The sequence below is a fragment of the Mus caroli genome, unplaced genomic scaffold (genome assembly GCF_978045245.1).
Source record: "Mus caroli unplaced genomic scaffold, Mus_caroli_1 scaffold_19, whole genome shotgun sequence".
Taxonomy (NCBI): Eukaryota; Metazoa; Chordata; class Mammalia; order Rodentia; family Muridae; genus Mus; species Mus caroli.
In genome coordinates this window covers 17,707,986-17,735,142 of record NW_028227274.1, presented here as the reverse complement: position 1 = coordinate 17,735,142, position 27,157 = coordinate 17,707,986, and the positions used below count along the sequence as shown (strand labels likewise).

Genomic DNA, 27,157 nt, shown 5'->3' with positions numbered 1-27,157 from the left:
AGGATGGTGTGGATAATATAGCTGACTAGGCAAGTGTGCTCTTCCCTGCACCCTGAATCAACCTTCCAACAGAGAAGGATACTCTTCAGCCAAGATTTCGTTTACCTGCTAGAACCTCTAGATGGGTGCTCAAGATTCAACTCTAAAGTTTACCTATGAGAATTATATTAACTTTAAAAAGTATTAATCTTTGCTTCTCAAAGCATGTGTTAATTCACACTGACTCTTTAATTCTTACATTTAAGCTTTTTTTTTTTTAAAAAAAAAAATAGAAAAGCACAGAAGATTAAAAAGCCACCAAACAGGCAGTTAATGAATTGGGATGCTAAACTATAAGGCATATATAAAAATGGTTCTTCAAGGATAAGTGGATATACCTGAGAGTCTCTGAGCACTGGGAAGTTGTCATTGACATCTTTAATTTTAATACTACATTCACACTGAGTTGACAGTCCTGTTCCATCGTTGTCTGCACCGCTCACAACCAGATGGTAGCTACTAATTTGCTAAGTTTAGAGAAAAAAGAACAAAAGTTAATTGTCAAAGATTATAAATATCCAGTAGTATCTTTTGTTGGATAAGATAGTGAAAATATTTAAGTTCGTGAATCATGGCTCTCACACACTGTTAGTTGTCCATGGCAGGGATAGACTGGTGAGGCTTGAGACGACTGGGTGGAAGTGGCAAGCACTACAAGAGGCTTCCTCTTTAGGAAACTTCTGAAGGTAGTGTTGTGGACTCAGAGGGAAAAGGGGGAGGGCTACAGTGATGCAGGGGGATGTGAGTGTCTGCGTGAAGCTCACGTGTGGAGTTTCCCTACCAGTCTATTAGAAAAATATTGTGGGAAAGTAATGGATCTGAGTAGCCCATTGTGGTGGAGATACACAGTGTTGGGGGAGATGATGAGAGGAGACAGGAAGGAATTCTTTGATGTTTTGTCAGCAGAGGTAAAATTAAACAGAGAAATCCTGTGGAAAGGTATGCCACCGAAGTTTTATGACAAATGGAAACCTCTTCATCTAAGAATTCTCTCCCAGTCTTTAGGAATTAATCACAGTGCAGTCTTCGCTTCTGCACACCAGTGTTCTTAATTTTCCCATTTGAGCTGTTGTGTGACAGGTTGCTGTCACAAGAACACATCCTACCACAGCAGAGTCAACCCCGGAGGTAATTTCCCCTAGAGTGGCTCAGTGAAGAGCTAGTAGCCTTCCCCACTTCTGTTTGTATTCCCAGTCAAGGTGGAGGCATCCCTCTGTTAGGGGTTGCTTTAGTTTTTTTTTTTTTTTTATGCTTTCTAGCAGCTTGTTTTACCTCTCGATCAAGAGAACTGGTCAAAGTGCGGACTTCTCCAGTGTTTCTGCTGATGAGGAACATGGACATGCCTGCGGGCTCCTGGGAGACAATTTTGAAGGCGATTTTAGAGTTCATATGGTTTGGTTCATCTGCATCCGTGGCATTTAGGATCATTACCAGGGAATCTGGGAAAATAGGAAAATCATCAAAGACTATACAAAGTCCTGGATTACTTTCGCATTAAATAGTCAAAATAGTTTAGCACTGGTTCCTATTTTAAAAAGAGCACTTTAAACTACCTGCATGCTTAAATAAAGGAGGGTATCATCCTGAGTGAGGTAACCCAATCACAAAAGAACTCACATGATATGTACTCACTGATAAGTGGATATTAACCCAGAAACTTAGAATACCCAAGTTACAAGTTGCAAAACACATGAAACTCAAGAAGAACGAAGACCAAAGTATGGTCACTTTGCCCCTTCTTAGAATTGGGAACAAAACACCCATGGAAGAAGTTACAGAGACAAAGTTTGGAGCTGAGATGAAAGGATGGACCATCTAGAGACTGCCATACCCGGGGATGCATCCCATAATCAGCCTCCAAATGCAGACACCATCACATTTGCTGAAAGGACCCTGATATAGCTGTCTCTTGTGAGGCGATGCCAGTGCCTGGCAAACACAGAAGTGGATGCTCACAGTCAGCTATTGGATGGAACACAGGGCCCCCAATGGAGGAGCTAGAGAAAGTACTCATGGAGCTAAAGTACTCAAGGACCTAGTCGGCCATCTTTGGGAAGAGAAGCCCCTTGGTCTTGCAAACATTATATGCCCCAGTACAGGGGAATGACAGGGCCAAGAAGTGGGAGTGGGTGGGTAGGGGAGTGGGGGGAGGGGAGGGTATGGGGGACCTTTGGGATAGCATTTGAAATGTAAATGAAGAAAATACCTAATAAAAATATATATAAAAAAGTATGTCAGGGTTTCAGTCTCTTTCTAGAATATATTGGCTTTCAGAAAAATCTTTCAATGCTTTTATAGCTTTGGCTTTGTTGAAGTTGAGACTATCTTCTGTTTGGAGTTCTTCTCCACATAGATGTATGTTTCCTTTCCAAATGATGCAAATAATGTGAACATGTCTCTGTCCCTTATGATATGAAAACATGGTACTTGTGCATCCAGGCTAACTGGCCTCTTTAGCATTTGGCTCACACAGAGGCTCTGTACCTAGGCACTAAATTGGTGACAGAACCATAATCTGCAAATAGAATTCTGATGTAAATGTTAATTAAGAGTTAACTACAAATTTTGGAAAGGAAATCTCAGACTAACATAATGATTTGGGTTTTTTTTTTGTTTTGTTTTGTTTTGCTTTTTTTTTTTTGCTATCAAATGACTGAGCAAACTAATGAAACAGTTTGTAAAAATGGTATAAGGAGACATGTAATTGAAAGCTATGTGAGTTAGAGGTGGTTGGCACTGTAAAAGACTTACTTGAAGCACTGTTTTCTTCAATTTCACCCTTGAATATGGCTTGTGAAAATATTGGAGGGTTATCATTGACGTCTAAAATTTTCACTGTTAATATAAGTGGTTTCTCTACATCCTGTCCCAGGGCATTTAGTGCACGGCATGTGATCTAGAAACACAGGGAGAATATACGTCATCAATGTATGGAGTTTGCACATTATTAAACTCATAGAAATTAGACCAATGTTGACATATATAGAACGTAGTGAGAGAGGAAGAAAAAACACTTCTCCAAACTGTGGGCAAAGGCAAAGCTTCCCAGTTGCCCCTTCCTTAAAGTTGTTGTATTTTGGCAGGATAAAGTTCTAGAAAGCTGTGTGCTAAATCCCAGCCTACCCTAGTATACCCTGGGTATATTATGTCAGAAACATGACCATTGCAGAAGATTATTGATAGAGGGACTAATATTATTTTTTAACAGACCAATCTGTTCATTCCCTTTTTTTTATAAGCCTATCAGACGTTCTAACTTCACAAAGCACATGAAGAAGGATAATTTGACTGAAAACTTACCAGGAAGCTTGGGGTTTCCTCACGATCAACTATGGCTGTTATGTTGATATCACCATTGTTTGGGTCAACAACAAAGATTCCAAAAGGAGGCTGATCAATTCCCACTCCGGAGATGCGATAGGTAATTTTCTGTTTTTTTTGGAAATCTGAAGTGATCTATAAGAAAAGGGACAATGAAACAAACAAACCAAAAATGGCTTAAATGTCAAGCTGACCATTGACGAGGCTTCTCTTGCCTCCTCTATCTCACTTGGTCGCCCCTTTCCATCACAATGCATTTACTTCTTACTCTACTTATTTACTGGAGAGCAGGATTAAGGGATAAGTATGGTTGTTTTGCTCACCAGCACAACCAAGAATGACTAGTCATTATGGCTTTTGAATGCTTACTTGGGTTGTGGTACCACAGTGGGAATATTAAAAAGTTGTAAGAAAACAACAGGGACTTAGTATTGAGAAGACTTCTATTTTTTCTATTTTTAGAATTTTAAAGCTATTGAATAGAGCGACTAATACATTGCTCATGAGATAGCACATCCTGCCTCAATAATTTCCCCAACCATGGTCAATCCAATCATCTACCTGTCATCTTTCTGTCCTTTTATCCTTGTTTACTAGAGCCTGGTATAAACACCAGTTTATACATTAAAATTATCCAGTATATATCTTAATCCCATTATATGACTCTAAAGTCTATCATTCCTCTATTTTTTGTTTTCTTATTTTTTAACATTACTATTATTGTAGTTTTGTTGGAGACAATATATTGTTGTTCTGTGGACTTTCTAGGTTACATATTACTAGGTGGAATGTCTATATCATCTTTAATTTGCATGTAATACATTATTCTAAGGTTCACAGGGCCTGTTAATACGGCTCACCTTGGCAATTGGGTTTCGTCTTGAGTTGTCCTCTCTTTCTCTGCAGGGTTTTGCAAATTTCACCCATTCACGTTTGTACCTTCGTTTGGCCAGCTGCAATGCTGTCCCATCTTCTGTGTGCTGTCCTCCCGGCTGTGTTGAAAGAGATCCCACTTTATGACATACACGCCTGATAGTCTTTGCTTTGAAGGTTGACGTAGATAGATACCTATGCTGAGGGACTTCTTGTTTCTACTTTGATGAGCATTTGCTCTCTTTGTCAAGAAGCAGCATTAAACAGGTCATTCCTAAGTACGTGATTTTTAATATTAACATTTGATCATATTTAATTTTCTCCCTATATATTCCACAATTGCCTTTGACTTGTTATTTGTTTAAGACAGGAAGAAAAGAGCCAGATATTGTAGTACATGTCTGCAATCAAGAACTGGTGAACCCGAGACAGGAGGATTGCCAGGAGTTCAAAGTTAGCCTGGTCTACATATGAGTACCAGGCTGGGTGGAACTATTTGTTCTTAAAAGAACCAACCAACCAACTGACCAACCAACCAACCAACCAACCGACCAACCAACAGAATCCAATAGAAGAGTAAAATGAAATAAACAAGACCATATGAGATAATAATCATAATATTGGTAATCTTAAAAGATTTTGGGTTATTTGCTAGAATTTTAGTTTCATATGTTTTCACAGTTGAGTTATAAAATAATTTGATTAAATACTTTTCTCAATATGATTTTAAGTTTTAAAAGTAAACTCTGATTTTGATGATAAAAACTGTGTACTTACCTTCACATGCAGCTCCCCGTGTACCAGCAGCACCACCTGCAGACATCAGATAGAACCAAATGGCGTGTGAGTGCTTCAAACACGTGATTATATAAAGCTTATAATCCTTATCATTGTATTCTGTTCTTCAGATTATAGTTTGTTTCTAATTTTAAATATTTTGGTGTGCAGAAGCATCCCAAAGTGGAAAATCCTACCAGGAAACAGAATACTCTTCTCTCTGGCTCTTCAATCAGACTTCAGACTTTGCAAAGATTACATGTTTTACCGTATGTGTGTGAATATTTGCCTGCATGCATGTATGTGCACCATGTGTGTATGTGTTGAATCCCCTGCAGTCAGAGTTAAGGATGGTTGTAAGCTGCCATGTCAGTGCTGAGAATTGAAACTAGATCCTTTGTAAGAGCACCAAGTGCTATTAACTCCTACAATATATTGTCAGCACCACGACTTCCGATTTTCATGACACAAAAGAGGAACCTATCAGCAGTTAAAGACTGAGGTCAGAGGATCGTAGCTAGTTTGAGACAAACCTGGGCTATATGGTGAATTTAGGGCTGCTTGAACTACAGAGTGAAATTCTGTATCAAAACCAAAACCAACAAAATAAAACAAAATCAAAGAAGATTCATAGCACCACCATTACCATCACCATTATCAGCATCACCATCATCATCACCATCTCTTTGACTATAAAATGATGCTTTCAGGCAGTTGCAACCACTCCATGTTTCTTACATGGTTATCATATGAACAGCTCCCAGAGCTTTAGGAAGTGTCGTGATAAACTCCTGAAAGTGGTCATGGAATTACTCAAAACTATCATACTGGGCATGATGACACATGCCTACAATCCCAGCATGTGGGAGCTAAGGCAGGAGGACAGACAGGGTGGCATAGCAAGACATTGTCTCAAAACACTAGAAAAAATAGCAACAGCAAAATCAAACCCCTATTATCTATATGTTTATATAAAAGCTTATATATAACCCTGATATAAAAAGTTTAGCTCCTTTTCAAGACAGCTTTTTTTTTTTTTTTTTTTTTTTTTTTTTTTGTTCTGTGCTTTTCTCTCCTTCTACCCTTTTTAAAGCTGAACTAGAGTAAGGAGAACAGAATGGAGCTATTCTGCTTTTTGAAATTGGAACCTTTCATATACATAGAAGCAGGGCTTACTCTATGCCAGGCTCTAGTGCTATGGGGCTGCTCTTCTCTTTCCTGTTGCAACTTGAACATTGAACTTTATTTGTAGTTCCAGATGTGGTGGTGCTGGTCTTTAATACTAGCACCCAGGAGGCGGTGGCAGGCAGATCTCTAAAAATTTGAGACCAGCCTGGTTTATATAGTGAGTTCTAGGTGAAGCAGGACTATATAATAAGACCCTGCCAGAAACAACAAATAACTAACCAACCAATAAACAAACAAAGTCTTCATTGTATATCACTGATATAAAAAATTAAATGAGAATAAAGGAGGCTGGGCGTCTGAAGCCCTTGCTTTCTCAGGAGCCCACAGGCCTGGCTTCTGTCTTGCTTTTCCAGGTGGAATGCATTCCTCTCTCCTTACTGCCTACCTACAAGTGATTTATCCAGTCAAGTACCAACAAGCTACATGAAGCTGTCTTTTCTAATGCCTCCCTCTCTGAGTTTGTACAGCTCACACTCTGTTTAATGACATTGAGCCCACAGCATCCCCTGTATCTTATTGTTTTATGTGTATTAAGGAATCTACCCATAAGCTTTCCAAATCCTGGGTCTTATCCTAGCATTCCTTCCTGTTCAAGTGTTTAACAAGTATTGACTGACCCACTGAGGGTGAGATCTGAAGCACAAAGGCCATGGAAAACAAATTGCAGGATAAATTAGAAGTGTGATAGTGGTGGGTGACTTGATTCGTTTTTATTTGCATAACATTGTACTTAATATTGCTATTATTTACTGCAACCACCAGAAGAACGTTCTGTTATATAATCCCTGTTTTTATGGATATAGAGAAAAAAAGATGACGAATACTTTGTCCCATTTAATAGTCCTTGACGAGTAAGGGTTTGAAACACAGCCATTTTATTGCCAAGGTGTGTGCCTTGCCATGACACCAGATCCTAACCCCAAGCTAACATAAATACACAGAAGACAGTCACTTTAGATTTTTATCTGGCCAAAGGCTGTGGTTGATTCTGAAACAATGTAGATCTATTGCATCATTTATTTTTAAAGATTGTAATGAATAGGCAGGTCCAAGTCTGAACCAAAGGAGCAATTATACCAGACACAGGATGATTAACCCCTCCGTTGTAAACATTTTAACTGAAATTCTGATTTTAAATTGCGACTCAAGATGGTGCCCCAAAGTCATGCTGTCTATTAGGGAAGAAGGAACCAGTGTGGTGTGGTCACTGACCATTCTCAGCTGATTCTGAGGGTAAGGATGGGCCAGGCATACTCCTCTTTACAGGAAAAAAAGAGTCATCCAGAAAACATGAGTCACGTCTGTACAAGCTCTGAGGAGAATGAGTCTTCTAATAGATATTAAAGCCCTGATCCTACCTTCCCAGGAAGGCAAAGCCTAGTCTATGGAGAGCCAACAGAGCACACCATGGGCCATTGTGTGTGTGTGTCCAGTGCTCTCATAGAGTCAGAGCCCTCAGATTTTTTATCATTTTAAATTTTAGACTCTTTTTTTTAAAAATACTAATTTCAAAGAATAGCCCCTTAGTGTTGTGGGAGATGCCCTTTGTTTGTTTCCAGAAACAGGAGGAACTTCACAGGAAACATTTCCGGGTGCTGAACCATTCTTCCGCTGGCTGGAACTATGCTTGTAGCTGAGTATCCATTCTGAGGCTGTGGAGCCTCAGGAGCGGACCTGGCTGGAGAAACAGACAACCAAGGGCGGGGCTCAGAAAGCCGTGCCCCTCTCGAGTCCCAGCAAGCCCTCTTCGCCTCATGTGTGAGCAGCTATTGATGTGAGATTCTCTTGGCACAGCTTTGCCATCATGCTTTCCAGTGACAGACTGGAACTGTGAGCTCAAAAGAAAGCTCTTCCCCCATAAAGTTTCTGTCAGGTGCTTTGCTGTGAGAAAAGCAGCTGCCACAGCCACAATGCACATTTCTAGATGCACCAAGGAGGGCACCACACCCAGCTCTGGGGAACCCAGAGAGCAGTTCAGGCAATTCAAAGGAATTATTACATGTTTTAAGTATGACTTTTATGTGTATACATTTTAGGCAAGAAATGGCATGAAATGCACACAGCTTGGCATTTCACTGCTACAACTGACACACTGCTGAATGAGTTATAGAATGCACAGTTCAGAAAAATGAGTGACTTACCCTTCTGACCTCTATAGGGAAGCTCCTTCACTTATGCTGTATAAGGTCCTAAAAATCCCACTGTAAGCTGAAAATGCTAGTCTGAACACACAATTAACACCAACAACCCTCTGAACACCGTAGTTTGCCCCGCAGTCCTCAGAATACTTATTTTAATCTATGGTTGGATTATTCTCTAACACAAAGGCTAGCCTATAATGAAGCATTGAATACCTCACTTAATTTATTGGATTTTACATGGAAAACAAAACCTAATGCTTCTATGAATATAAAGTAAAAAAAAAAAAACGTTATGTTAAGTGTAAGCCAGGACTCTATAGAATTTTTGAAATTGAAAGCCACAAAATATTCTAATAAATGTAGTATTCATCAAAGCAAATTTTTAAATTGAATATATATTATTTAGAAATTAGTATTTAATTTCTGACAATTCAGTTTTCAAGAACTGACATGTAAACTCAATTAATTTAGAAAGCTGATTTTGCTACCGTGGTTTCTAGGCTTCTGGGCTGAAAGATTCCAGGGATTTCCCTGTGTCTTTCTCCCATCTTCCCACAGGAGAGTTCTGATTCCATATGTATACCATTGCATCTGTTTTCAGATGTGTTCTAGGGCTCTGATTCAGCTCCTCACAGCTCCTTGGCAGCCCTCTGAGCCATCTTCCTAGCCTCCAGACTGATTTAAATCCCAGTCCCAGGCATGTATCACTGCAGGACTTGGGGCCATGAACCATTCCTTCCTCTGTCATCTGACATAGAAAGATAGCACTTCATATTTATTTGTAGGCTCATTGTGAAAACTGAACAGATGTAAACACCACAGGTGAGTCTAAGTGTATAGTAGGTGCTTAGTAAATGATAATTTCAGTTAAAATAACAAGAAAAGAAAAGCAGTATCAAACAGTCCTTTGACAAGTATGCAGAGACCCCTTAGCTGGTGTGTGTGTGTGTGTGTGTGTGTGTGTGTGTGTGTGTGTGACTTCTTTCTCCTCTGAGCAAAGGAGCAGTTCCCCACTGTACCCCTGTGAGGGTGTTCTTTACAACCTTCAGGGATGCAGCTCCCACTATAGCTCCCACGAATGCGCCTACTGAAGTTGTGCAATGCACACCCTGGCCAGCTGCACTCCATTAAGAAAAAAAGTATGCATTAGGCAGATCCAGTTATTCGTCATGTAATTATGGATAGCCCGTCATCTATCTAATTTCATCATGAGGCATTTCCACAAGCAAGCCCTCACCTTAGGCTATCGATTGACTTTTTACTGGAAAGGAAGCACCGAGGGCTAAGAAGTTTACGAGAAACCTCTGGGACACGGGGTGCTCTAGTTAGGGATGAGAACTGATTTCTTGTATTAAGCAAGGGGGAATGCTAACTGCTAGAAATAATTGCATCTCCCGACTGCTGCCAAAGTCAGGCTGAGTTAAGCAGTATTCCTGGCAAGCTTCCTCTGCTGCTAGAGTCTTGAATTTTGAAGATGTTCAGTGAGACACACATCTTCATATACTCATTAACAGTGGAAACAACCATCTCACTAACCAAGAATGGAAAAGACACCTCGGAGATTGTCCATTTATTAAAATGAGACATTCAGCTTCAATCCAATTTTTATATGCTCTGGTATTGTATAGAATATATAGAAAAGATGGCTGAAATTACTTTTTATTTCTAGGACACACTACTCATGACTTGATATTTCAGTGCCCATCACTTTTCCTCATTTACTACAAACTGTATTAAACTTTTGAGTTTTAAACATCTCTTTTTAAAGTAAAGCTTTCTTAATTTCTTAAGTAAAGCTTTAGCCAGCATTGTAGCATCGACTAGCTCTTCCTCAGATAAGGAAGTTATGGCTCCAACCACATTTTAGATTTGTTAACTATAAGACCTGAGTAATGGGTTTCTTTGAAGACAAGTTTTATTTTCATAAGTAGATCTCTGAAGGTGATCATCTTCAACTATACTTTTTTTCTTGAAAGTGTTAATTTTGTGTTATGGGAAATAATTAGGATAAATATAGAGAACTGATAAATCTTACACCTTTAAAAGGACTTTGTGCATACATCCTCCAAATGATTAATCTTGAAGTCCAAATAGCTTAGACTTTTTGAGAAAAATCTCCAAATTTGAAAACATGTAATTTCTTGCACTCATACTATATTTATTTAAGGTTGCCCTTTTTCTTGACATTCTTGAAACATTAGTTTCACAAATATTGCTTTTATATTTTTATTTGTGCATGTACATGTATAGTTGAGTGTGTGTGTATGTGTAATATTTATATGTGTATGTGCATGGAGCTAGGAGGAGGAGACTGGGTGTTCTTTATCCCTTTTTACCTTATTCTCTTGACACAGGGTCTCTAACTGAACATGTCCCAGTGGGCAGCAAGCCCCAGGAATCCTCCTGTCTTCATTTCCCATACTGCTGGGGTTTCAGATCATGTGGCCATGCCTGACATTTTTATGTGGGTACTGAGGATTCAAACTCAGGTCTTCTTGTTTGTGCAACAAGCTTCTCTTACTCCACTAGGCCATCTTCCCAGCCCCACACAACTATTCCTAATATACTCTAACTGAAGAAACATGTAGGACCTTCCTGACTTAAGTGATGTCAGTCGATACGACATTAAAGCACAATACTGTGACAGATGTCATCAAGAACCATCCCCAGTGTGGGACCATCTCTGGGCTGGTAGTCTTGGTTCTATAAGAGAGCAGGCTGAGCAAGCCAGGGGAGGCAAGCCAGTAAAGAACATCCCTCCATAGCCTCTGCATCAGCTCCTGCTCCCTGACCTGTTTGAGTTCCAGTCCTGACTTCCTTTGGTGATGAACAGCAACATGGAAGTGTAAGCCGAATAAACCCTTTCCTCCCCCCCCCCCAAAAAAAAAAAAAAAGAACCATCCCCAGTACTGAAATCCTACAATTGGATGGTATTTTTAGAACACTTCCCTGTTTCCCAATGTACTTCTGTACCACAAGAATATTCTCGTCTTTTTTTTTTTTTTTTTTTTTTTTTTGGTTTTCCGAGACACGGTTTCTCTGTGTAGCTCTGGCTATCCTGGAACTCACTTTGTAGACTAGGCTGGCCTCGAACTCAGAAATCCGCCTGCCTCTGCCTCCCAAGTGCTGGGATTAAAGGCGTGTGCCACCACGCCCGGCTGGATGTTCTCTTCTTAATGTGGACATGTTAGGGCGGCAGGGGCAGGGCTAAGATCTCTCTCTCTCTCTCTCTCTCTCTCTCTCTTTCTCTCTCTCCTCCCCCTTTGGTTTATTTTCCTTCCTTCCTTCCTTCCTTCCTTCCTTCCTTCCTTCCTTCCTTCCTTCCTTCCTTCCTTCCCTTTTTTTTTTTTTTTTTTGACAGTCTCTCTACAGAGTCGTGGCTGTACTGAGCTCACTATGTAGACCAAGCTGACCTTGAGCTCACAGACCTGTCTGCTCTGCCTCCTGAGTGTCGGGATTAAAGGCGTGTGCCACCATGCCCAGCCTACGATGATTTTTATCTGACAGTAGAGAACTTAAGACTTGGAATGAGTCAATGGAGGAGCTATCCACTCAAGCCTAGGTCTTGCTGTTACATCTCATACTGCAATGGTATCCAATGACCTTGTATGGTGTGTATGAAGGGAAAGATACTTAGAAACCTTTTCCAGACAAGTCTTTCAACTTTCAGACCCCACCCTTCAACAACAAATGGTGCCCAGGCTCTGGGAACATTGCATTTTACGGCTAACCACATTATGTTAAGAGTCTGGGTGGCAGCTGTTTAGTAAAAGGATTCCATTTATCGTTACAGAATGAACTGTTCCATGTTACACTCATCCACCTTCTAAATTCCTCCCTGATTCTCTAACACTTTCCAGCCAAACCGGTGGCTCCACAGTCCCTAAGGACACAATTGTCCTGACAGTCTGACAATGAAACAGTTCGGTCCGTCTCTACCTATGGAAGGTCAACTCTCATTGAATCCACTGAGTCTTATCTGCCTAACACTGCCCTGTGAAAGTAGGAATAAGGATACAGCTTAGCTAAATATGAAGCACAAATGCCACCCACATGAACAGCTTTAAAATTTCTTTTGCTCACATTAAAAGCTTGTTTAAAAGTTTGATAATTAGTGGTGTACTTAATTTAAATCTACTGAAAATACTATAATTTCAATATGCAGTCAAAATAGAAACTAGGAATATCTTTTATACTCTTCTGTGATGATTAAATACTTATATTTCATCTCAGAACAGTTGTGTTCAAAATGATAAACATCCATGTATGGATGTGATACTGCACAGGTCAGATCTAGACCCTTCATTTTGTATGTCTCTGTCTCTCTGTCTCTTCTCTGTCCCCATCTGCCCCTCTGTTCCTTTCTCTTCCTCTCCTCCTGCATGGACAAAACTTTCCTGAGTGTTCGAAAACACATGTCCTAACTTCCTCCCCACTGGCATGGTAGGAGAACTGTTTCACAGTTAAGAGAGGCCTTGCCCAGTCACTGGTCCCTTCTGTGAAAAATTCTGTGATGCCTGTTTTTCTGCCTGACCACTGTTGTATGAGGGAGACTTGAGACATCCTTCCACACAAGGCATGTGTTGTGATGGCCGACAACTTTAAGTTTTAGACAGCCCTTGAGTTCTATCTCAGTGTAAGGTTTAGAAGTCTCCGTCCTCTGTGTTTTGAAATGAGCCAATGGTGGGAATGGATGCTGAGGCCAATGTGGCAATTAGCTTTGGAAAACTTTCCTGTCTTTATTTATATTCCAGTCTTGATGATCTTCACTTTTGAGGTGAGCTATGACATATTTTTGCCTCACTAATACATGATTAAGGCATACACTAGCTTTAGCATCTAAGCTAATGCTTTCACTTCAGATTCTTCTTGTCTTTTATAAAACAGAAAGCCCCCCTCCCCCTCAGTCAACAGAAGAGCTACTCTTCTGACATTATTCCCCTGCAAAGGTCTTGTCCCCCCTCCCCCTGAAAAGCTCCATGTACTTTGCACATCCTGGCTAAATGTAAAACCGGTTTTCTTAATAATCCTCCCAACTCGTCTAGAGTCAAAATGACTTTGATTTTAGTTCAACGGTTGGTGACTATTCTAGAAAACACGCTGGGTATCAAGATCAGGCATGCAGCATTCTTAGCTATTTGCCTTAACGAGAGGTTTGTGATCCTGGAGAACTGACTTGCTGGTATCATGCATGCTGTTTTCATTTGTGTGTTAGAAAACACGTATTGCCTTTAGGAAAGCGAAGAGTGTGGAAAATAAAACCTGGGATTTGAATGGGTTAATCTGATCACAGAAGACATATAAAAAAAACCCCTACACTAAAATAAACTTTTTTTTTTATATTTCACATTTCTTTTCAAAATTAAGAAAAACAGAAGAGGAAGGAGTTTAACATTTTCACAATTAGTTCTGCTTCGTCCTTTTTAGAACACACAACAGGGATTCAGCAACCATATTCAGTCTTCTGGGGTAAGCAAGGAAGAAGAGAGGTTACTGGTTTTCGAAAAAGATGAGACTTACCATCAGAAGGGCCAGAGGCCCCAGGGCTCTAGGGAATAGGCAGGCCATTGTTGCTGGTGTGTCTGGTGAAGAAATCCAAGCTTCTTGCTGCAGCTCCTCACCTGGGTGTCTGTATGTCTGGGTGTCTGAAGCTCCCTTCTGGTAGTGGTGGCTCTGTTGTCTGCCTCAGGACTCTCCTGGTGGCCTGTTAGTCTGTTCCTCCCCACCCCAAGCCAAGGATTGGTCTCACCAGAAACGCTTGCATCACTGCCTCCCAGGTAAAAACTGAGACACACCTCAGTTCCTACAGCAATGGAATCCTTTGTTGGAAGCTAAATGAGAGGTTCACAGGCTAAAGACAAGAGCTGAATGGCAAGGTATCAGATGAATAACACATTAATCATGGCACGGAGGTGCAAGAGCTGGCCCTGGCAGCACTGAAGAAAAAACTCTAGTTGGTTTCTTAAGGTCACAGCTGAAAACTGGAAAGTAGAGAGGAAAGATAGAAACTTCCCCCAAATCTACTTGTGAAAAGACACTTGTTTTCAGGCTGTGTCCGGGTAAGTGGTGTGTCTTAATTAATAATGTACATTACTGAAAGGCCTACAGACAACAAAGAAAGAAAGAAAAAAAAACTGTAGCTAGCCGCTATGAATATAGAGTCTGAATAAAATCAACTAGAAATAAAAAGAGACAGACAGCTTCATGGGTGTACTGGGGTTTGAGGTATATGACTCATGCATTGCAGAATCGGATTGTGTTGATGCTGGTGACATCCTATTGTGCCTTAGTTCGATTATAATTTAGAGAAAGTAGATTGACTATGAGATAGGTTATCACAGTGCTCTTTTAATTACACCTTTAATTCCCCCAGGCAATCAGCCTGCACACTGCTGCATGCTTAGAATCACCAAACCACTTAGGCTATACCCCGTGTTAGGGGGTGGGGGCTAGAACTGGACCTCCATTGGTTTCACAATATCCAAAGAAGGATTTTCAGAACAATTTTATTTTCAGAAGTATTGATGCATAGTTTTAGAAGCATTTTAGTTCCCAAGAGTTCATTTAATTCTAGAGTATTTAGCAGAAAATGTTATATAGTCCAGAGGATAAAAAAATCTGGTAGAAAATATCTTGTCCCTGTTTCTTTTTAAATATTGGTGAAATATACGGGAATGCTGCTACAGTTTTTAAAATTACGTGTGTGTGTGTGTGTGTGTGTGTGTGTGTGTGTGTGTGTATAGTAGGGTAGAGGACAACCTTGGGTGTTATTCTTAAGGTGCTATCCTCCTTTGATTTTATTTACTTATTTTGGATAGTCTTTCACTATGTAGCCCTTGCCTGGCCTGAAATTCACTATGTGGACCAAGCTGGTCTTGAACTCATGCAGATTCACCTTTGACTGTGGATTATTGGAATTAAAAGTACGTGCCACTTTTCGCCCTGGCTTGAAATTCATCAAGTAGGCTAGGCCGGATGACCCAGGGATCTATCTGTGTCTGCCTCCCTAGCTCTGAGATTACAAGCATACTACCATACCTGGACTTTGGGTTCTGGTGATTGCACTCTGGCCCTTGTGTTCACAAGGCAACCATTTATCAACTGAGCCATATGTTTTTTAAAACAGTATTTGTGACAAAACCTGTTGGACATTTGAGTTTGTAACAGAAAAATAATTAGTGAATCTTTTAAATCTACTTCTATTTGGAAAGAGGTCAAGTTTGTCATTCCTTATAGAGTTTATTCCATTGTGATTCCAGCAAATGTATTTTATACAGTTTTGGACTAGAAGCAGAACGGGAGTGACTCCTGAGACCTTGGCGACACTGAAGGGCTGAGGTACAAGGCAAAGTCTTTGAACAATGAGGTGGTTGTTCTGTGAGTAGACTTGTAGGCAAATGTGAGTGGATAGAAGTTTGCTGGTGTTTTGTGCAGTGTTAAATGTAAGTGATCAAATGTTAGGGGCCTTCTGAAATTACTGTCTGAACATAGCTAAGGGGGCAGAGGGTTTGGGGGTATATAAATATACACTGATTGTTCACACAAGGAGTGTAGGCAGAGGTTCCCTAATTGTTTGATTGGTTAAATGACAACAGCAGAAACTAATCGCTGGGCGAAGATATGGAGGCAGGTCTTCTGGGTTCCAGGAGGAAGAGGAGGAGACTGGAGGGAGAAAGTGCTTTTTGGCCAGGCTATGGAGTGGAGAAGACAGACACCAAGCAGACCTGGGGACTATTAGAGCCCATGGTGGCCTCTGCCACTGGATGAATTCCAACACAGGATAGCTGATGAGTTTAGGACAATAGATTCTGCACCCAATGGTTGCAACAACTGGCTGATTTTAAATATTAAGATTGTCTGGTGTTTTCCTTCCACAACTACTCAGGTGGGCAAGAGAGAGAGAGAGAGTGCAGCCGCAGGGCGGTCTTTGGTGGTCAGCAGAGCCAGCCAAGGGGATGGATGATCGGTGTAGAGTGATCGTGTTTGTGGGAAAAGCATTAGCTAGCCAGTGGGCAGCTGAGTGAGGCCAGGGTGGTTATGAGAGGTTAGTGGAGCTAGCCAGTGGGCAGCTGCTGATTCCAGAGCCTAGTGTGCTATTTTTAAAAATTATGTGCTAAAGGAGAAATACAGAAGAATGATAAAGCAGTAGAAAGGATCACCATAAACTCAAACCTTATTTTCAAGATTATAACTGCATTTTACTTATTTTGATTACATTCTGACTTATTCTATGATTTTGTTTTTGTAATGAGAACCTTGTTTGGATTTGAGACAGGGTCTCCCTGAGTAGCCTGGCCTAGCCTTGAACTCAAGATCTTCCTGCCTCTGCCTCCAGCGTGCTGGGATGACAGAGATTGATTTAATTTTGCAGTTAAACAAGTTATTTGAAAAATAATATGAAGAAAGTAAGGTTTTATGAATAGTATTCTAAACATATGGGGAGGAAGGAAAAGATGAACCAAGTGCTTTCACTATTCTCTCATGATTTAATATCTTGCAATTCTTTAGATTATTCTTGAGCTAAAGGCAAAGGGATCCATAGGCAGGTGGGGCTCTCTAATTTTCTCTTCTTTTTTTCTTTTTTGTCTCTGTGCCCTTAACAGTTTCCTTATGTTTTATTTTACCATTCTAGGTCACATAAAGCACATTTCATTTTTAGGATGCCAGTGTATAAGATATTTGGGACATGTTCCCCCATGCCATTCTATCCTCTTTCTCTATAACTTCCCCAGACAATTTAATTTCTACTTTAATGCCAACTATGCATATATAATTTTATGCATCTCTGTTCAGTGTAAGGCCCCCAAATGAAAGAAAACATATGATCGTTGTCTTTCTGAGATTGGTGTAATTGAATTAATATGATTATCTCTAGATGGATCAATATTTTGGCAAGTGATGTACCTTGATCTTTCTTTATGACTGAAAACCATTCCACTGTATATATAGACTATACTTTTCTTATCTATTTCTCTGTTGAGATGTAGGTTGGATCCATAATTAAGCTATTGTGAAAAGTGCTTCAGTAAATATGGATATACAAGAATAGCTGTGATACGTTGACTTGGAACCCTTTTAGTAAATATCCAGAGGTGTGTAGCTTGGTTATAGGACAGATCTATTTTCAGTCTTTTTAGGACCCTCCATACTGACTTCCATAATGGTTATAAGACCACACGCCCTTTTCTTAGAAGTATGGGTCTCTTAGTAAGGTAAGGAAGTGTCTTGGTGTAGCCCTGTTTATGTGACTGTAGGAAAGTGGTCTAAGGGTGATTTTATGTAGTTTCAGCTACACTTAGTGGTGCTTTCTCTTGTTATTCATTTGTGTTTGGAGTTAAAGAGGATGTGAACTGCTGTGTGGCTGGGAACTGAACATGGGTCTTCTGGAAAAACAGCCAGTGCTCTTTAGCACTGAGTGTTTTCCAGTGCTTTCTGGCTGAACAATGGTATTATTACTTTTGGGATAATGGTTTGGAAATCCAAGCCTAGCTTGAACAGGCTCTTGATCAAGAGACTGATATCAAAATGAGAATCATAACAATAACAATTAAAGGGGAGTTTCATTGTATGTTTTGGTTGTGCCCCAACTAACATACCATGTGAAGACAGGAGAGTTTGAAGCAGATCTAACACAAGCTGAAGAATTCATCCCCTCTTTGCTGAAAATTGAACCATGTCGTACTGTGTCTCAGAGACCAATCAATCAAAGTGAATATTTATTCAAATGGGCAAAGACTCCAGAAGTTTCCATGCTGTTTTTGTAGCTCATTATCTATAGTAGTTCCCTTACCCATGAAGTACAGAAGGCTCATTAGATTTCAGCTTCCCTGGCAAGCCTTTTCTGGCTCTTATTGCTTCCACTGGAAACATGTATGTAGTCTATGTCTTATTTACTGATTTTTTTTAAAAGAATCAAAATAATTTATAATAGTTAACTGCCTTTTAAATAAATGTGATATCTTCTGAAGCTGACAGGAATATACGCTCAACCAGTTTTTAAATCTATTTGGAATATTAAAAATGATAGAAGAAAATCTCTTAAGAAGTCCTCTATGAAATGAAATTGAGACAAGTTCTTGATTAGACAGAAACTGTTCCTCCAAGGGAGAATATGCAGCGTAACTGTGACTTCATGGAATGAATTGGGTAGTGTTCCTTCTGTTTCTATTTTGTGGAACAGTTTGAAGAGTATTGGTATTAGGTCTTCTTGGAAGGTCTGATAGAATTCTGCACTAAACTCATCTGGTCCTGGGCTAGTTTTGGTTGGGACACTTTTAATGACTGCTTCTATTTCTTTAGGGTTTATGGGGCTGTTATGGTTTATCTGATCCTGATTTAACTCTAGTACCTGGTATCTATCTATAAAATTGTCCATTTCATCCACATTTTCCAGTTTTGTTGAATATAGGCATTTGTAGTAGGATCTGATGATTTTTTTTGAATTTTCTCAGTTTCTAATGTTATGTCTCCTTTTCATTTCTGATTTTGTTAATTTGAATGTTGTCTCTGTGCCTTCCAGTTAGTCTGGTTAAGGGTTTATCTATCTTGTTGATTTTCTCAAATAATCAGCTCCTGGTTTTGCTGATTCTTTGTATAGTTCTTTTTTGTTTCTACATGGTTGATTTCATCCCTGAGTTTGATTATTTCCTGCTGTCTACTCCTCTTGGGTGAGTTTCCTTTTTTTTGTTCTAGAGCTTTAAGGTGTGCTGTCAAGCTGCTAGTGTGAGCTCTCTCCAGGTTGTTGTTGTTGTTGGTTTTTTTTTTTTTTTTTGCACTTGGAGCTATGAGTTTTCATCTTAGTACTGCTTTCATTGTGTCCCATAAGTTTGGGTATTTTGTGCCTTCATTTTCATTAAATTCTAAAGTCTTTAATTTCTTCCTTTCTTTCTTTCTTTCTTTCTTTCTTTCTTTCTTTCTTTCTTTCTTTCTTTCTTTCTTTCTTTCTTTCTTTCTTTCTTTCTTTCTTTCTTTCTTCCTTGACCAAGTTATCATTGAATAGGACATTGTTTAGCTTCCATGTATATGTGGGCTTTCTGTTGTTTTTGTTGCTATAGAAGACCAGCAGTGGTGATCTGATAGGATACATGGGACTATTTCAATCTTCTTATATCAGTTGAGGCCCTTTTTTTTTTTTGTGACCAATTATATGGTCAGTTTTGGAGAAGGTACCATGATGTGCTGAGAAGGTATATTTTTTGTTTTAGGATGAAATAAATGTTCTATAGATAACTGTTAAACCATTTGGTCCATAACTTCTGTTAGTGTTAATGTGTCTCTGTTTAGTTTGTGTTTCCATGACATGTCCATTGATGAGAGTGGGGTGTTGAAGTCTCCCACTATCGTGTATTATTGTGTGAGGTACAATGTGTGCTTTGAGCTTTAGTAAAGTTTCTTTTATGAATGTGGTTTCTCTTGTATTGGGAGCATAGATGTTCAGAATTGAGAGTTCTTCTTGGTAGATTTTTCCCTTGATGAGTATGAAGTGTCCTTCCTCATCCTTTTTGATGAGTTTTGGTTGAAAGTTGATTTTATTTGATTTTAGAATGGCTACTCCAGCTTGTTTCTTGGGACCATTTGCTTGGGAAATTGCTTTCTAGCCCTTTACTCTGAGGTAGTGTTTATCTTTTACACTGAGGTGCATTTCCTGTAAGCAGCAAAATGCTGGGTCCTGTTTTCATATCCAGGCTGTTAGTCTATATCTTATTATTGGGGAGTTGAGTCCATTGATGTTAAGAGATATTAAGGAAAAGTAATTGTTACTTCCTGTTATTTTTGTTGTTATTTTTATGATTGTGTGGCTATTTTCTTTTGGATTTGTTGAAAGAAGATTGCATTCTTGCTTTTACTAGGGCGTAGCTTCCCTCCTTGTGTTGGTATTTTCCCTCTATTATCCTTTGTAGGGCTGTATTTGTAGAAAGATATTGTGTAAATTTGGTTTTGCCATGGAATATCTTGTTTTCTTCATGTATGGTAATTGAGAGTTTTGCTGGTTATTGTAGCCTGGGCTGGCATTTGTGTTTCTCTTAGGGTCTGTATAACATCTGCTCAGGATCTTCTAGCTTTCATAGTCTCTGGTGAGAAGTCTGGTGCAATTCTAATAGATCTGCCTTTATATGTTACTTGATCTTTTTCCCTTACTGCTTTCAATATTCTTTCTTTGTTTTGTGTATTTGGTGTTTTGACTCTTATGTGATGGGAGGAATTTCTTTTCTGGTCTCATCTATTTGGAGTTCGGTAGACTTCTTATATGTTTGTGGGCATCTCTTTGTTTAGGTTAGGGAAGTTTTCTTCTATAATTTTGTTGAAGATATTTACTGACCCTTTAAGTTGTGAGGCTTCACTCTCTTCTATCCTTAGGTTTGGTCCTTTCATTGTGTCCTGGATTTCCTGGATGTTTTGGGTTAGGACCTTTTTACATTTTGCATTTTCTTTGATTTGTTGTGTCAATGTTTTCTATGGTATCTTCTGCACCTGAGATTCTCTCTTCTATCTCTTGTATTATGTTGGTGATGCTTACGTTTATGACTCCTGATCTCTTTCCTAGGTTTTCTATCTCCAGGGTTGTCTCTCTTTGTGATTTCTTTATTGTTTCTATTTCAATTTTTAGATCCCAGATAGTTTTGTTCAATTCCTTCACCTGTTTGGTTGTGTTTTCCTATAATTCTTTTAGAGATTTTTGTTTTACCTCTTTAAGGGCTTCTAGCTGTTTACCCGCTTTTTCCTTTATTTCTCTAAGGGAGTTACTTATTTCCTTCCTAAAGTCCTCAATCGTCATCATGAGATGTAATTTTAAATCAAAGTCTTGCTTTTGTGGTGTGTTGGGGTATCCAGGGCTCACTATGGTGAGAGAACTGGATTCTGAAGATGCCAAGTAGCCTTGGTTTCTGTCGCTTATGTTCTTGCCCTTGCCTCTTGCCATCTAGTTATCTCTGGTGTTAGCTGGTCTTGCTGTCTCTGATGGTGGCTTGTTCCTCCTGCAAGCCTATGTGTCAGAACTCCTGGGAGACTTGTTCTCTCCAGGAGGAATTTGAGTATAGAGAGCTGTGGCACATGGTCAACTCCAGGGTGCAGATGGAAAGGAAAGAATCCTGTCCCCTGCTGTTCCTTGGTTCCTGTGTCCTGATGGTTCTGGGTGGTTCCCTCTTGTACCAGGAATTTGAACAGAAGTGGTGGTCTTATCTGTGCTCACAGGCTTGTCAGTATTCTTGGGAGCCCTGCTTTCTCCTGACGATATTTGGGTATAGAGTGCCATGGCACAGGATCAGCTCCAGGTGCAGAGGGAAACTGGAAGGCACATTTATTGATTTTTGAATGCTTCATTTTGCTTGAGTGTTCACAAATTCCTGAACTGAGATTAGTGTCACCAGTCAAAAATGTACCTGTATTTTAAAATGGCTTACAAAAATATAGGTTTGTCATTTTTGTCATTGAAGATAGTGGGAACTGTATACCTCTCCCATTCTGATCATCTAGGGGATGCATCCAGACATGCCTCGAGGTCTGATTGTGCTGCAGACAAGAGTTCATATTTTAGTTAGTGGGGGCCAAGCTGCTGACCAAACAATGTTTTATCATGCTTTGGAAATTCTTAGGAATGTATATTTTTCTTTCTTTTCTTTTTCTCCTCTCTCTCTGTCTCTCTCTCTGTCTCTCTCTCTTTCTCTCTCTCGTTCTTTTTTTTTTTTTTTTTTTAAATACAGGGTTTCTCTGTGTAGTTTTGGCTGTCCTGAACCTCACTCTGTAGACAAGGCTGATTTAGAACTTGGAAATCCAACTGCCTATGTCTCCCAAGTGCTGGGATTAAGGTTGTGAGCCAACACTCCAGCTTCTTAGGAATATTTTTAATGAAAGCATTATATAATAGTGTGTGTGTGTGCACATGTGCACACTTGTGGTATTAAACCCAGGATTTTGCACATGCCACCTGAGAACTCTATTACTGAGCTATAGCCTAATTTTTATGCTGACTCCAACCCAGACTTCCAAAGTGTAAATATACATTAAAAAAAATTAATGTATGTTGTGAACCAGGGTCAACCTCTCTGTACTCTGAATTAACCTGATTTGGTAACTGCTTATTTGTGGAAATATATTTGTAAGATAGGAAAGAGTGTGAGTGAGTTTCCAGATGACCCTCAATGCTACTTCAGAACAGACTTTTCCTTGGTTCCTATGGTTTGCTGGAGGTAAACTGACAGACTTGAGTCTTCACAAAATCTATATTGAAGTCATGAGTTCCTTTCTTCTTCCAGCTACCCTGGCCAAATTTATAGCATCTCTCCCATGGCAGAGGCAAGGACTTACTCTTAAACTATGTTCTTGCTCAGGTAGCCACTGCCACTCACTAACAACCCATATACAGTTTCAAAAAGATAATGTCTCCTATACTGAATGGTGGTAGCATACACCTTTAATCCTAGTAACTCAGAAGGCAGAGGCAGATAATATCTGAGTTCGAGACCAGCCTAGTCCAGGATGGCTATGGTTACACAGAGAAACTCTGTCTCAAACCCCCAACAAACAAACAAACAAACAAACAAATAAATGAACAACCAACCAATCAACCACAGCAACAACCAAATCAAACCAAACCCAAAACTCCACACACAACATTCTGAACAGAACAACAATAGTGCAGGCACTAAGATCAGCAATTAATAAATGGTACCTCTGAAATGAATGGAAAAGCTTCTGCAAAGCAAGAGACATTGTCAAAAGGCCAAAGGGAAGCCTACAGAATGGGATTTTTTTTTTTAACCAACTCTACATTTGATAGAGGTAATATATAAAGAACTCAAGACACTAGATATCAAAAAACTAAACAGTTCAATTTAAAATGGAATATAGATCTAAAAAGAGAGTTCTCAATAAGAATCTCAAATGGCTCAGAAAATTTAAATGTTCAACATCCTTAGTCAGCAGGGGAATGAAAATAAAACTACTTTGAGATTCCACCTTATATTTTGTCATGATGGCTAAGTGATAGCTCATGCTGGTGAGGATGTGGAGCAGGTGAACACTCCTCCATTGCTGGTGGGAGTGCAAACTTGTACAGCCACTGTGGAAATTAATATGGTGGTTCCTCAGAAAATTGAGAATTGATCTACCTTAAGACCCAGCTATGCCACTCCTGGGCATAAACCTAAAGGATATTCCCAACTTACCACAAGGACACTTAATCAGTCATGTTCATTGAGGCTTTATTCATAATAGTCAGAAATTGGAAATAACCTACATGTCCCTCAACTGAAGAATGAATAATGAAAATGTGTTATATTTACACAAATGATATCATGAAATTTGCAGAAATATGGATGCAAATAAAATATCATCATCCTACAAGATACAATTTGCAAAACACATGAAGCTCAAGAAGAATGAAGACCAAAGTGTGGACACTTTGCCCCTTCTTAGAATTGGGAACAAAACACCCATGGAAGGAGTTACAGAGACAAAGTTTGGAGCTGAGACGAAAGGATGGACCATCTAGAGACTGCCATACCTGGGGATTCATCCCATAATCAGCCTCCAAACGCTGACACCATTGCATACACTAGCAAGATTTTGCTGAAAGGACCCAGATATAGCTGTCTCTTGTGAGGCTATGCCAGGGCCTAGCAAACACAGAAATGGATGCTCACAGTCAGCTATTGGATAGATCACAGGGCCTCCAATGGAGGAGCTAGAGAAAGTACCCAAGGGGCTAAAGGGGTCTGCAACCCTATAGGTGGAACAACAATATAAACTAACCAGTACCCCCCAGAGCTTGTGTCTCTAGCTGCATATATATCAGAAGATGGCCTAGTTGACCATCATTGGGAAGAGAGGCCCCTTGATCTTGCAAACTTTATATGCCTCAGTACAGGGGAATGACAGGGCCAAGAAGTGGGTGGGTAGGGGAGTGGGGGAGGGTATGGGATAGCATTGGAAATGTAAATGAAGAAAATATCTAATTAAATTTTTTTTTAAAGTAGCAAATATTAGTCAATCCAACTTGTTTCCTTGAGAAGAAATAGACTTTCAGGCTCTTCCACAGATTACAATAAATAAATAAATAAATAAATAAATAAATAAATAAATAAAAAATTATCATCCTGAGTGAGTTAACCCAGACCCAGAAAGACAAATATGGTATATATTCACCTACAAGAAGGTATTAGCTGTTAAATAAATGGTAATCAAGATAGAATACATAGCCCCAGAGATGTTAGGTTAAGAGTAGAGCTCTAGGGGGACACATGGATCTTCCTGGGAAGAGGGAATAGAACAGGATTTCTGAGTGGACTTGGTGCAGATGGGGATGGGAACAGGAGGGATCAGGTGTGGGAGGAAAGAATGGACAGAGAGATGGCTGAAAGCAACCAGAAGGCAGTGTAAAAGTTAGTGCAGTGGAAACTTCCTGGAACCCATGAGGGTGACCCTACTGAAGACTCCTAGTAACGGAAGATCCAGAGTCTGAATTGGCTATCTTTTGAGGCCAGGCAAGGTTTCCAGTGGTGGGCCTGGATTGCATTTGGTTGAGTTGTTGGCCAAGAAGTTCATGTGGAAATTCTCAAACAACCCAGGCTGATGTGAGAACAGAGGGGTTGATCTCTGAAAACTGATGGTGTGGGGTGCATTGCATCTCCAACCTCCTCAAAATCTTTCTGTAGGTCAGCCATATTCTCATGGGCTTCAGACAACTCCCCCTCCTCCATGTCCTCACCCACATACCAGTGCACAAAGGGCTTCTTTATACACATTAGATCAAACTTGTGATCTAGACCTCAGCAACAGTGGTGTTGCTTAGCATGCACAAAGCTCTCTGGACCTTGGCCAGGTCCCCCCCACCCCCCGTGTACCACTGTGGGAAGCTGGTGATTAATGCTAACCTTGAAGCCAATGGGGCACCAATCTATAAGATGGGTGGTTCATTGGGTCATGATGGTGGCAATGGCAGAATTGACATCATCACCATGATACCATGGCAGCAAGCCATGTATTTATCATGTTGAGGGTCACATTTCACCATCTGGTTGGCTGGCTCAAAGCAGGCATTGGTGATCTCTGCTGTTTTAAGTTGCTTGTGGTGGGCTTTCTCAGCAGAGATGACAGGAACATATGTGGCCAGAGGGAAGTGGATGCAAGGATAGGGTATCAGGGCTGGTTTGGAATTCTGCCAGATCAAATTCAGGGCTCCACAATATCTGAGGGAAGCAGTGATGGAAGACACAACCTGGATAATAAGGTGGTTAAAGTCAGTGTACTTTGGGTGCTCAATGTTGAGGTTTCTATGAAAGATGTCATAGGTGTCATAGATTGTCTACTATGAAGGCACAATCAGAGTGCTAGAGGGTGGTGTGGCTGGTGAGAATGGAATTGTAGGGCTCAACCACAGAAGTGGAAATCTGGTGGCTGGGTAAATGGAATAACTCCAGTTTGGACTTCTTTTCATAATCAACAGAGAGCTGCTCCATCAGCAAGAAGGGGAACCCAGAGCCATTTCCCCTGCCACAGCTGTGGAAAACCAAGAAACTCTGACAACCCATGCACTGATCAGCTAGCTTGTGAATACAGTCCAAAACAAGGCCAATGGTGGTGTGGTCATGGGCATAGTTATTGGTAGTATCTTCTTTGCCTGAGATGAGCTGCACAGGGTGGAAGAGTTGGCAGTAGGTACCAGTGTGAACTTCATCAATAACTGTGGGTTCCTGGTCTATAAACATTGCCCAGAGCGTATGCTTGCCAGCACTTGTCTCACTGAAGAAGGTGTTGAAGGAGTCATTTCCTCCTTCAATGGTCTTGTTACTTAGCATATGATCATCAGGCTGGATACAATGTTCTAGGCAGTAGAGCTCCCAACAGGCATTGCTGATCTGGACACCAGTCTGGGCAACATAAATGGAGATGTACTCATGCATATTTAATCCTTGAAGTGGTTTGTGAAAACTGAGGCAGGGAAGAGAGTGTGACAAGGACTTTCATTAGTAGACTACTAAGGAGTCCAGGGGAGAAGTAGTGTGTGTCAAGAAGAATCTATTTTCATTTAAAACAACAGAGTCGATACTATCTCCCGTGTATTTAGAACAGAATCTAATCTGCCTGTTGCAGCTTTAAACACCACAGGATTCTTGACTTCTGCCTTCTATTGGTTAAACTGTCCTATTTTCTTTACTGTCAAGTCTTAGATTTCTTTAAAAAGGTTTTTCTCTGAATTAAATTGCAACCCAATTATTCTTCCAGGTGAAGAAATAACAAGTAGAATATTCTGTTGGTTTCTTAACCCCATGCCAGAAGGTGTAGTGACCACTGATCAGCACCTCGGCTCTCTGCCATGTGATCTATGGAAGGATAGTGTTTGGAAGCAGCATGGCATATTGAAAAGAAACAATCTGAAGATCTCAGGTCTCAGTGTAGTTGGGAACCACCAGTTCTGGCATGGCAAAGTATGGACATATAGTTAACTGCAAGTAATGTGTCAAGCTTAATTCTTCAAGAACTGTTCATTTTTTTCTTCAAGACTCATGTACTCCTGACTTTGTACCTAGTGAGGCATTGGGTATCTATGCTAGTGTGATTAGTAAGTTCCTAGTACATTTGCAAAACCTGTAAAACTCGTAAAACTTACTGCGCTCAGTGATTTTTCTATTGTACCCTAACCAGAAGTTATGAGATGTTTCCTGGAAGGATTAACTGGTGGGGATGTAACTTTCAAGTGTATTTGTCACTTCTGCTTTTCAGGGGACAGAATGATACTCCCTCATGAAAGCCTGCTTTGTACTCACCTGTAGTTGGGAAAACGTTACTCTACAGTTTGGGATGTCTCGTTGGCCTTTCTT

The 27,157-nt window shown here is 40.0% G+C and overlaps 1 protein-coding gene and 1 pseudogene across 1 annotated transcript in view; both read right to left on the bottom strand.

Annotated features, from left to right (window-relative positions):
* Dsg3 (desmoglein 3) overlaps positions 1–14,051 on the bottom strand; it is a 30,339-nt gene extending 16,288 nt beyond the window's left edge. The window contains exons 1-7 of the mRNA XM_085833599.1: positions 13,860–14,051; positions 5,011–5,046; positions 4,221–4,352; positions 3,340–3,495; positions 2,791–2,935; positions 1,312–1,478; positions 378–506 (exon numbers count right to left, since the gene is read on the bottom strand). Of these exons, the coding sequence (XP_085689725.1) occupies positions 378–506; positions 1,312–1,478; positions 2,791–2,935; positions 3,340–3,495; positions 4,221–4,352; positions 5,011–5,046; positions 13,860–13,907 (813 nt within the window). The 5' untranslated portion in view covers positions 13,908–14,051. The remainder of the gene's footprint in view (positions 1–377; positions 507–1,311; positions 1,479–2,790; positions 2,936–3,339; positions 3,496–4,220; positions 4,353–5,010; positions 5,047–13,859) is intronic.
* A 10,826-nt stretch (positions 14,052–24,877) lies between these two features.
* Positions 24,878–26,239, bottom strand: LOC110285126 (tubulin alpha-1C chain pseudogene; annotated as a pseudogene).
* Positions 26,240–27,157: the final 918 nt, after the last annotated feature.